The 12,861-nt window shown below is 36.6% G+C and overlaps 1 protein-coding gene across 1 annotated transcript in view; it reads left to right on the top strand.

Moving 5' to 3' along the window:
- The window catches only part of LOC123249300 (ectonucleotide pyrophosphatase/phosphodiesterase family member 7-like), a 57,688-nt gene extending 44,853 nt beyond the window's left edge, over nucleotides 1-12,835 (top strand). The window contains exons 6-7 of the mRNA XM_044678295.1: nucleotides 11,959-12,293; nucleotides 12,744-12,835. Of these exons, the coding sequence (XP_044534230.1) occupies nucleotides 11,959-12,293; nucleotides 12,744-12,835 (427 nt within the window). The remainder of the gene's footprint in view (nucleotides 1-11,958; nucleotides 12,294-12,743) is intronic.
- The last annotated feature ends 26 nt before the right edge of the window (nucleotides 12,836-12,861 follow it).

Here is a 12,861-nt window from a genome sequence, read left to right as displayed (position 1 = left end):
ATATCCTTGATCTTTTATCCTTCCTAATGAATTTTTTTCCAGCTCAATATTTTGATTAAAGGTATGGAATTTAATAAGTAGATTCATTTGGGTAGAATTGCCATTTTAATTATATTGGCTCTGCCCATCCATGAACAATTAATATTTCTCTAGATCCAACTTTGTGTAAAAAAGTATTTCATAATTATGTTCATGTAGTTCCTGGGTTTGTTTTGGCAAGCATATTCCCACGCATTTTATTCTGTAGTTATTTTTAATGGAGTATCTCTAGTTCTTTCAGGGTTTTGTCAGTAATACATAAAAAATACTGATTTGTGTGGATTAATTTCATAACCTGCTACTTTGCTAAAACAGAGTCAACTTTTTAGTTGAATTTCTGGAATTTTCTATATCATATCATCAGCAAATCATAGTTTATTTCTTTGCCCATTCAGATTTCAGTTTTTTTCTTCTCTTATTGCTATTGCTAGCATTTCTGCTACTCTTAATATTGGTAACAATGGGCATCTTTGTTTCACTCTTGATCTTTTTGAGAAAGCTTTTAGCTTCCCATTACAGATAATCCTTGCTGATAGTTTTAGGTTGGTACTATAAAAAATGAGACGGAGACATTTCTCAGCAAAGATCTAGCCTTATTGTGAGCAGAAAAATAACAGGGCCAGATGTCTTCAGGTTTCCCCTCAGTTCAAAACCTGGGATGTCAAGTTGTAAAATACACACTTTTATAGTTGAATGTGTCCCCAACCCCCTTTCTGAGAAATCCCCAACCCCCACAAGAGATGACCTTCTGGTTCCTGTAACTTCTTACATGAATTGGTTTGATATAAGTACATTATAAAATGGATTCACACACCTAGAATTAACATAGTAACTCACTTGTGATTAATATGACAACATATATACTTAAGATCATAACTCAGGTACTATCCTAGGACAACAATCTGGTTACATACACAGGCTCTTGCCTCAGACTATATTCTTACTACAAATCACAGTTACAATATATCAATCTAAAGAGATTTTTAAGCTAATATAAATGAGCTGCTTAAATTTCCTTCTTACATTCCCCATTTTGGCCTTTCCCAGATAAATCTGAGAGTGGGCTGAATACAATCTCCATGCATAGAGGGCACTCCTCTATGGGTGACACATGAACCAGAGAGGGCATTCCTCTACTGAGGCGCACAGATGACAATTGAAGAGTTAAGTAAACAAAATGAAGAGTCAGAGGTCGTTGGAGATGCTGGCGTTTGGAGATGCTGGTGTGGAAGTATCAGGGACTTCTGGGTGATAGATGCTAGTTTAACATTGGTGATTTAATGTGATGGCAATGTTCTTTTCTTGAGGACTGTCTACAGGAAAGAGTGTCTTTGGCAGTAGCTGCAGAAAACTATCTCGAACAGTTTTAGTCAGTAAGATCAGACTCAAGAGTCCAAATATTCACCTATAGATTCAGTTTTTCTTGGTAGCTCCATGGTCCCAGTTTGGTCATTTTGTAGTGTAGTCGAAGATGGTACAGCTGAAAACAAAGCTACACAAATGATATGCTAGGTAGTCTATTCTGTAATTTCAAGGGAATAGGATCAGTTTTCCTGATATGATTGTACAATGGATAACAGTGAGGGCCTTGGGAAGGATTGTGATGCTCAGGAATCATTTGAGCTGACAGTGACATTTTCCAAACCAGTATTTCAAATGCCCTGGATACAAGTTTTTGAGAACTAATCTGAGGACCCCTTAAAATCTTTTGCTTTAAAGATATAAAAACCGGCCAAGAAGATAATCTGATGTCTCAGATTTAGGTCATTGGATAGGAAATTTCTTCTGCCCCACACTGCCCAGAGTAAATGCCCGAGAGGTATCTTTTTACTTCCCATTTTTGCAGTTTCAGACCTGGCAGATGAATATTTCCTCAAATACACATATACATATACACACACCCTCTCAGAGTGCACATAATTGCACTTTAAGAAGACAGAAAATACTAATCTGGGTATTGACAAAAAGGTCACACAAAAAAAAATCAGACTGGGGGTAAAATGTGACAAGAGCAATATTAAAGAACATTTTAAAAAATAAAACTTGAAATCAGATTTCCCCCTTATGGGGAAAAGAAACTAAAAGGATCCGTTTCCTCATACACAGACAGACACAGAATAGAAACACTATAGGATATGATCTTCACACATACAGAAACAAAGTCAGAAAATGTATAGCAGAGAGCACTCTATGGTGAGGCAGATCTTTATAGAAAAAAAGAGTGCTTCAAAGTATACCACTTGTAAAAGAAGGGACGTGTGGACTCATTGAGTTTGCTATATGAGAAGGAAGAAAGAAGATACAAAATAAGATTCTTACTTAATCTCAGGCAGAAGGTAGGGAGAGGTATAGAAATGACAAATGTGGTTCAGTCTGGCTCAAGGCTGACTTATATTGACAACTCAGTCAGGATGAAGATCTACCTGGGTCTTCCCCAAGTCACTCCCCCAACCATTATTCAGGGAATGATAGGAGCCATCTATGTTTTGCTGATGTCCTGATTGGTGGTCCAATAGCCTCATAACAATCATGCCTGAAAGGAAGAATCTCAGAAGTATTTTGCAATAAAATTCTCTATATTGTCTCAAATAGCAAAGTCTTATTGGTAAAAGGACATAACAGATTCAAACATTATTTTTTTTAGGACACAACTAATATGATTCTAACATCTACACAAAATAGCAACGCAGCTGTCAGAGAGCAAAGTCACCAAATTTCATCTTTTAGGCCAACACGCAAAAAAAAAAAGGAAGTAGCAAAGGTTCCTCAATAAGGGAGACAGAAATCACAGGGCAGCAGCAATTTTCCTGTAGAAAATGGTCAAAAAGTAAAAGCAACTTCCAAAGGAGTTAGATGAAAAGAAATGAAAAATCCAAACAAAGAAATAATATCCCAAACTACTCAAGAATCCAAGAACTCCAAAAGGAGGGGCCTAAGAGGAGTACAGGAGTCCCTAGTTCAACTATCTAAAAAGTTCCAAGAATATTCTCAGAAAAGTGGTGAGGAAACAATTATCAATCTCTCCATTTAAAATAAAGTAACTTATAGAGAGTGGTAAGATGACCAATATTGGGTTTTTAACTTCAAGGCTAGATTGTTCTAATAGGTTTCCCCCCTTCATGGAACAAGTCCTACCACATGAAGAAACTGTATTAACTTTTCATTTAAATATCTTCATGTGATGAAATTCACATCCATTCTCTTTACTAAAATGTTTTTTTAATTTAAAATTTAATTTTTTTTTTAATTTAAAATGTTTTTCTTTAGCTAAAATGTTTGATATAAAAGAGTAGCTTGATGGAGTTCTAGTCAGACTTGTAACAATAGTTTAGGTGAATTTATAACATTGCAGTATACAAAATTATTCAAAAGTCCCTCAAGTTCAAAGATAATTAAAAGAAAAACTTACTACTAATTACATCAGACAAGACACTAAAAGTAAAATAAAAGAGAATTTAAACAAAATTTTGAATATAATGGTATTTTCAAATCTCTAGAATGGAGCTTCACAGACAATAGCATGAACAATTATTTTCTCAATTAAAAGACATGGGGATCATAAGTTTTCAGAATAAAGTTTCTGTTCAAAGATTTAGTTTTTTAAACAGTACCTTGAAACAAGGGGGCGATTTCAGGCTAAACTTTTTAATACTTTTTTTGAAAGTTAACTGACAAGAATTTAACGGGATTGTTTTGGGCATCACTCTGAAAACTCCCTAAAATCTTAATTCACTTTTTCCAAGATTCAATCCATTAATGATGTTTAACAATATTAAAACCCTTTGAGTATTATAGTTATCACAATGTCGATAGATTTTTACATTTCAATTAACCTTTCATCATTAACTTTTAATGACTTGCTTGATTTAAGGTCATTAATGCACATGAGATTCTTGAATCTTATATAACTGACAAGTATCCAAGAACAAGATTTCTCCTCTGTCAACCAGGTGGATTTTAGTACTATCACTGGAATACCAGAGTTCACAAAATCACAGATGTTTCCATAATGCTGTAATATCTGATGGAGAGATATTTTTCAAATACTGAATTATGATTTCCATATTCAGAACCTGTAAATTTTCTACATTTCAAATTTCAATCAAATTTCAAATAGTAAGAGCACAATTTAGAATTGAGATTTATCACTTTCAAAGTTGTTCAGTTCTCCTAGCTTAGAATTATTAACCTTTAATATATACACTCATTTTGAAATAGGCCTAACTTGGAAATGTCCAATTAAATTTATTAAATTTTAAATTTCAATTAAAGCATTTCTCTGTCATATGCTTGGTTTCTAATTAGTTCAATATCTTTCTTTTGTCTCAGTCCCATTTCAATGTGGCCAGCATTCATGGGAAAGGCAATGCATGTATATACAATACATATATACGTATATTTTAACAATAGTAAAAGTTTTATTATTCACAATTTCCTCTCTTCCTCAACTGATCAGACTGAGGGTAGAGGCATGAGCTAAAGTAAAGCTTGAAAACATCTAATATACAGATAGTACAAATAAACAATTAAAATGAAAACAATAGAGAAAAGTAAATTCTAAAGTCTACGTCCCTGATTTTTTCCCTAAGTAAGGCTAATCCTTTGAAGATTATTACTGGTGTTTGGGTGTCCCCAAAGATTCTATTATTCACTATACCCAATTCTTTAATTAGCAAGCTTCTTTAAAAACTTTGTACATATTTTCACTCAAGAGTTTTAACCTTGGGGGCAGCTAGGTGGCCCAGTGGACCGAGAGTCAGGTCTAGAGATGGGAGGTCCTAGGTTCAAATCTGGCCTCAGACACGTCCTGTGTGACCCTGGACAAGTCACTTAACCCCCATTGCCTAGCCCTTACCACTCTTCTGACTTGAAGGTAAAAGTTTTTAAAAAAAGAGTTTTAACCTTTATCATGCCAAGATGAACACCAGTCATGCACCCATGCTTACAGCAATTTCCCAATTGGCTATCAGATAGAATAGACTTTTTTCTTTCTAGCAAATTTACAGCCTACATAACTAGCCTAAGAATTTATTTTGCAAATAAAACCGGAAGAAAGCAAATTTAGTATCTGTAGATTCAGGTGTCTGTGACTGTGGATGATGTGAATCTAACTGACCCTATATAATCAAAAAACATTTAGTATTAGTATAAGTGTTTTTCCTCAGAATGAAAGAGCTCTTGGCCAAAAACCTATGTGTACACACCAAGATACCTAAATTTTTTCAGCATAAAAAGAAAAAGAAAAAAGAAAAATCAACTGTAAAAGCACAAATAGACCTAAAAAATAGGGCAAACGTAAAAACAGACAATACAGCTGTAAAGGGCCTACAAGAAGGAAAAACAGCAGGAGGCTTAACTGAGCCAGGAAGGGGAGAGATTGAAGCAGGAGAGGAGTCCAGATCCAGAATCCCTCAAGGAGGGATCCAAGTGTTCTTGGAGGTTCACATGGGAGAGTCCCAGGCTAGAATCCAGGTTCCAATCCTGATGGGGTGCCGATTATTTAAAAAAGAGGTAGGGAGACCCTACTGGGTAAAGATCTGGCTTTCTTGTGAGCAGAGAAATCTTAGGGTCTCTAGGTTTCCCCCCAGTTCAGTGAGACCTCAAGTTGCAAAATACACACTTTTATAGTTTTGTGTCTGTCCCCAATCCCCTTTCTTTCTAAGAAATCCTCAACTCCCACAAAAGGTCTCAAGTAGTCTGAGATCATTTTAGGTCCTTCTGGTCTCCATAATTTTGGATGGCCTTCTGGTCCCTATAACTTCTTACAAGAATTGATTAAGTGCATTATAAAATGAGTTCACATACCTAGTATTAACATTAACTCACTTGGGATTAATATAACACACACACAATTAGAACTCAGGTTCTATCCTGGACTACATTCTTACTACAAATCACAATTACAAGGTATCCAACTAAAGGAATTTTCAAGCTAATACAACTGGGGGCTGCTTAAATTTCCTTCTTATAATGCTTCATATCATTTTTAATCCATTTATGCCTATGCCTTCCAGTGATTTTAATAGGAATAAGTGCTGTATTTTGTCAAAGGCTTTTTCTACATCTATTGATATATGGATTTTATTACTTTTGTTATTGGTATTATGTTGATAGTTTTCCTTATATTAAACCATCCCTACATTCCTGGTATAAAATCCCATTTGGTCACAATGTAATATCTTGGTGACATATTGTGTGGTCTCCTAACTAGTATTTTGTTTGGGATTTTTATATCCATATTCATTCGTGAGATTGGTCTAATTTTTCTGGTTTTGCTCTTCCTGGTTTAGGTATCAGCACCAAAGTTTCATAAAAAGTGTTTGGTAAAACTTCACTTGTTATTTCAAATAATTTGTTTAATGTTGGAATTAGATGATCCTTAAGTGTTCGGTAGAATTCTCTTGTAAATCCATCTGGTCCTGATGATTTTTACTTAGGAAGTTCATTTATACCTCATTTGATTTTTTTAACAGATTTATTTAGGTATTCTATTTCTTGCTCTGATAGTCTAAGCAGGTTTTCTGTTAGTATTCTATTTCTCTTTCATAGTTATATTTATCATATAACTGAGCGAAATAACTTCTAATTGCTCTAATTTTATCTTCAATGGTAGTATATTCACCCTTTTCATCTTTAATGCTAGTGATTTGGTTTTCTTCTCTTTTATTAGATTAACTGATTATCAATTTTTTTCCATAAAACCAACTCCTAGGTTAATCCAATGGTTTTCTTACGTTCAATCTTATTGATCTCATCTTTTAATATTTCTAATCTGGTGTTTAAATGTTTTTAATTTGTTCTTTTTCTAGTTTTTTTTAATTCCCAATTCATTTAGCTTTTCTATTTTATTAATATAAGCATTGAGAGATATAAAATTTTCCTGATTGTTGCTTTTGCTGTATCTCATAAGTTTTAGCATGTTGTCGCATTATCATTCACTTTAATGAAAGCATTGTTTCAATAACTTTAACTCATTCATTAGGTTATTTCATTATTTAGATTAAGTTATTTTAGTCTCCAATTAATTTTTACTTTGTTTCCATGGTCCCTTGTTAAATACAATTTTTATTGTATTATGGTCTTTAAAGGATGCATTTAAAACTTTTGCTTTTCTACATTTAAGTGTAATCTTTTTGAGCCCTACTATATGGCCAATTTTTGTTAAGGTGCCCTGTAATGCTGAAGAAAATATTCTCTTTTCTGTTCCCAGTCAGTTCTCTCCAGATGTCTATCCAACTTAACTCATCTAATATTCTATTCATTTCTTCAATTCCTTTCTTATTTAATTTTTGGGTAGATTTGTCTTGTTCCAAGAGGGAGAGATTAAAGTCCTACTCTATTATTGTTTTGTTATCTTTCCTTCTAATTCACTTGATTTTCCCTTTTAAATTTGAACGCTATAACATTTGGTGCATATAGATTTAATTTTGGCAATACTTCGTTACCTATGGTACCTTTTAACATTAAGTTTCCCTGTTTATCTCTTTTAATTGTATCTATTTTAGCTTTAACTTTGTCAGAGATTATGAATGCCACTCCTGCTTTCTCTATATCAGTTGAGGTATAATATATTCTGCTCTTATTTTTACTCTAGAAGTGTGTTTCTTATAAACAACATTATCAGGTTTGGATTTTTGGTCCATTCTGCTGTTTTCATTTAATATGGGTAAATTTATCCCTTTCAAATTCAATGTCATAATTACTAGTTATGTATTTACCTCTGTTTTTCCTGCTTGTCTATTTCTTTCATCTATATCCTTCCTCAGACTTATCTTAGAGTTCATCCCTTATCCCCATTTCTTGATATTTACTCCTTTCTGAATATCCCTCCCTTTCCTTGCTCACTTACCCTTATTTCTCTTAATCTATTCTTCCTCCTCTTAGTCCCTCAGTCCCTTGAGGAACTCTCTTTTGCTTGATCCCTCCTTTATCCTATTCATGTCTTTTCCTTATCCCCACCCCTTTCCCTCCTGTCTGTAAGACTTTTACCCTTCTAATTGTATATATTGTTTTCTCTTTATCCCGGATCTGATGAAAGTTTCTAGTACTACCAATCTTCCACCATCACTTCCCCTTTACAATGGCAGTTCCTCCACTTAGAAATTTTCTCTTAAGCACACAAATTCCTCCCTTACTCAGGATGCAGAGTTTAGAGAATAAGGTCTATTACTACTGAGTTACTATATCCTAACACAGATTTCTGTCTTCATATCCAGACTAGAAATCAAAACAGAATACCACCCCATTATTCCCAGTCTCCAGAATTAAGAGAGGCTTGAAGTCCTGTGATATATTCTAACCAAATCAAAAATCCCTTTATAAGCAATCATATATGCTTAAAAACTGTTCTTTTGATACCAAATTCAACATTTGCTGCATATTACATATGTTAAGATCAGAAGCAATATGCTGAAAGCAGAGGGCAAAGGATAGAGGGCCTGTCAGGAAAGCCTCAATTCAAGTTCCATCTATGACACATAATGGTTGTATGTCCATGGGCAAATTAGTATCCCCACTAAGACTACAAGCTCCAGTGGGGTTACTGCTCTACATTCACTATGGAGCTTCCACATTCACCAAAGAATTCCCCACAATGATAAAATTGCTGATCCAGATCTTTCTGCTTCCCTCCCCTAAAAAATGCAAGACATCATGTTAAACACTAGAAATACAAGACAATAATGAGACCATTCCTGCCTTTGAGTCATTTACAACCTACTACCAAGGCATATATATTTTACTGTACACTCTACATGTACATAATAAATTAAAGATAATTTGAGGAGGATAAAAGCACTAACAACTAGGAATCTTCATCCATAGGCTCCCTAGAATCAAATGCAAACTTCTCTGTTTGGCATTTAAAGTCTTTCACAATCTGGCTCCAACATACTTTTCCAATCTATTATATATATATATATATATATATCCTTTTCACAAACCCTTTGGCCCAGTCAAACTGGACTTCTTGCTGTTCCTCACATGCAGCTGCCTTTCACACCTGGCATACACACCCTTACCTCTGCCTCTTAGAATGCTTAGCCTCCTTCAAAGTTCAGCTCAAATGCCACTTCCTCTATGAGGTCTTTCCTGATCCCTTTAGCAGCTAGTGTCTCCTATCTCCCCCTCCAAAAATAACTTTGTATTAGTTTTGTATATGTAATAGGGGTGAGAGCACTGAACCAGAGCACTTGTGGCCCACAGGGAGAAGCCAGTCAAGTCAACAAGCATTTATTAAGCACCTACAATGTGCCAGGAACTATGCTGAGCACTGAGAATACAAAGAAAGGCAAAAAATAATCTTCTGCTCTCAAGAAGTTCACAGTCTAATGCAAACAGCTAGGTAAAAACAAGCTATACCTAAGAGAAATTGGAGCTAAATTCAAGCGAGAAGGAACTAGCATTAAGGAGGTCTGGGAAAGGCTTCTTGAGAGATTTTAGTTGGAGCTTGGAAAAAAACAGGGAATCCAGGAAAGAGACAATAAAGCAGAGTATTTCAAGAGTGGGAAAGAGTGAAAATGCAGTTAGGAAATGAAGAATCTATGCAAGGAACAGCTAGGAGGCCAGGGTCACAGGATTGAAGAGTACTTAGATGTAATGTTTAGGAAAACTAGAAAGGTTGGAAGGTGCTGAGTTATGAATACCAAAGTATTATATATTTGATACTGTAGGTTACCAGAAGCCAGTGTAATTTATTGAAAAGGAAGTGGCATAATCAGACTAGTGTTTTAGGAAGACCAATTTGACAGCTGAATGGAAAATCAATTGGAGTGAGGAAAGATTTGAAGCTGGGAAGCAAATGAATAGGCTATCACAATCATCTAGATGTGAGATGCCTGCATTTGGTTGTGGAAGTGTCACAGAAAGAGAAGAATATACAAAAGACATTATAAATGTATAATGCACAGGATTTGTCATTGATTGGAATAAGGTATCCAGCATGACACCTAGGTGACTGGAAGGATGATAGTACCAAGATCAATACTTTTGATCCCTTTTACATATGTTTCCTATAAATTTAAAAGTACATTTGTCGTCTCTTCCAATAGAATATAAGCTCTCTGAGGATGGAAACTATTTCTTTTTTGTCTTTGAATCCTATTACTTAGCAAGGTGCCTAGCTGCCTAGCATATAGTAGACTCTTAAATATGCTTGACACCAAGTACCAGGACTTCAGTGGATTTCAATAAACATATAGAAATACAATTATGAGTTAAAGGTTTAACTAATCTGACCCTTTTACTTTCCTCCACAGACAAAGAAGTGAAAAGCAAGAAAGCCAGAAAGATTTACCTCTTACACAGTTCTAAAACCCGGTACTTCAAAATGTGCATTTCAGAACCAAGACCCAGTCAAATCCACTTTGCTCTACCTGATGTATTTATTGAAGGATGTTGGATATTTTTTGTTATAAAATAAAATATGTGTATGGGTTGTTAACATAGTGTGAGTATATTAGATAACAACAGTTCAAAATCTTTAAAGAAACAATGCCTAAGAAACAGAAGACGGTCTTGCTAGATAATGTAGTTCCAAACATAAACACCATAAGGAAAAAACAATTGCACTCAGTTACTGTCCCTCAACCATTTTCCTAAGTAAAATTTCATATCTAAGAGTGTTATAGGTCTCAAACTATCTCTTCCATCAATCTTCTACCAGTACATTAATACTTCTTTTAACAAAATAAATGTCTTTTTCATTATTTTCCAATAATTAATAGAATTTTCTTTTGTGACAAAAAAGTATTGAAAACAGTTCCTATTCATATTATTTCTGTTTTCAAGGTACGACATCTCACTTGATCCTCACAAAAATTCCATGTCAAAGAAGCTATAATTATCAAATCCATTTTATAAATGAGGAAACTGAGGCACAGAGATTATGTGACTTGCCCAGGGTCATATAAGTAGTATGAAATACAGGAATCTAGATTTCTCTGATATAAAACCCAGGACTCCATTCTGCCAGGCTGCTTCTCAAGTAAAATTGAGTGAAACAGATCAATAAAACTAGCCATGTTTGACAATGTTGGGTCACACCTTCCTTCTGTGGCCAACCCTTTTCATACTTCACCATCAGGCCTCTGAAAGCTAATGCATTGCTCAGATTTCAGATGCCTTCCAATACTATTTCCCTTTATGATTTTTTGGTCATTGTGCGGTTCTCTTTATTCTACTTATTTTGCTCTGCTCCAGTTCACATATCTTGCTGTTTCTTTGAATTCTTCATATATATCATTTCTTACCAAGAAATCACATTTCATCTTTCAGCCCCCTTCCCCAAACGATGGGAACCCATTTCACTCCAATTTCTTTGCTACCACAAAAGTGCTGTGATACTCCATTATTTCCGGGTTTTGCTTACTTATGTTCTATTAATCAGTGTTTCAATCATTTAACCATTCCCAAGCAGTTCTGATGATCCGCTTTATAATACGGTATTTACTCCTTCATCTCTTATCATTTATATTGTTTTCCTTGAGATTCTTGACACCTTTTATTTCCCCAGATGAATCGTGTTATTTTATCTAACCTTCCCCCATTCAATACTTTCCAGGACTTCCTGCCTTTAAGGCCCAGGACCTTCTTCTAGGACCTCCTCCAGAATCTCGCAACTCCTTACAGACCCCGTTCCCAAGCCACTTTGTGCTTCTTTCTAGCCTTTAAATTGACCTCCAGGTCCTCCCTATTTCTCCCCAGGGCCTGCACCTCCATCAAACCCCCAGGTCCCGCCTCTAAAGCACACTCCGCCCCAACGCCCGCCTCCTCCAGCCTTTCCTTTATTTTGCCAAATCAAAAGTCCGCCCACAGACCCCGCCTCTAAGCCAAATTCTCTATCACTGTCCCCGCCTCTAACGTAAATATCCGCCCCCAAAAGCCCCTCCTCCAAAGCAAATGCCCTGCCCCTTCTCGCAGACCCGCCCACGGGCCCCGCCTCAAAGTAAAATACCCACCTCTAGTTACAGCCTCCAAGCAAGTGCACGACCACAAGCTCCGCCTCCAGAGTCCTCCCCCAAGGCCGTCTATACGGCCCCTCCTCCAAAGTAAAGATCCACCCCCAAGCTCCTCCTCCAAAACAAATCTTTATCACAGACCCCACCCCCTAGGCAAAACGTCCTCCTCCGTCAATGTCTCCAACGCCCGCCTCTCAGATTTCACCGCCCGCCACCAAGACGAGTATCTCCCACTGGCCTCGCCTCCAAAGGGAACGTCGGCCCACAGCCCCGCCTCCAAGAAAGTACTTCAACTAGGTCCCGCCTCAAAGTCAAATACCCTATCACAGGCCTGGCCTCTAAAGCAAATGCCCGCCCCCTCATGCCTGCCTCAGGGAAAAAAAAAAAAAAAAAAAAAAGCTGTCACCCCTTCAAGGGGAAAAAAATTCGCCCCTTAGGCCGCGCCTCCAAGACAAATACTCTATCCCAAGCCCAGCCTCTAAAGAAAATGACCGCCTCCCCAATATTGCCCCTCAAAAAAAAAAAACAAAAAAAAACCGTTCCCCACCGTCCCCCGCCCACCCGTAGATGAAAATGTCCGCCCCATAGGCCCCGCCTCCAAATCAAGTCAAATAATCCTATCAGAGCCCGTCCTCAGAAGCAAATGACCGTCCCCACCAAGCTTCCTCAAAAAAAAAAAAAGTTCCCACCTACGAGGAAAATGTCTGCCCCACAGGCCCCACCTCCAAGTCAAATACCCTATCACAGATCTAGCCTCAAGTAGACGCCTGCCCCCGACGCCAAATATTCGCGCCACAGGCCCCGCCTTCAAAACCAACGCCTATTCCCTGGGCCGTTAAGCTCCTCCCTGGCCTCGAAAGCACTC

The sequence above is a fragment of the Gracilinanus agilis genome, chromosome 1 (assembly GCF_016433145.1).
Source record: "Gracilinanus agilis isolate LMUSP501 chromosome 1, AgileGrace, whole genome shotgun sequence".
Lineage (NCBI taxonomy): Eukaryota > Metazoa > Chordata > Mammalia > Didelphimorphia > Didelphidae > Gracilinanus > Gracilinanus agilis.
Note: the sequence above shows the minus strand (reverse complement) of the source record. Positions and strands in the feature narration are given on the sequence as shown.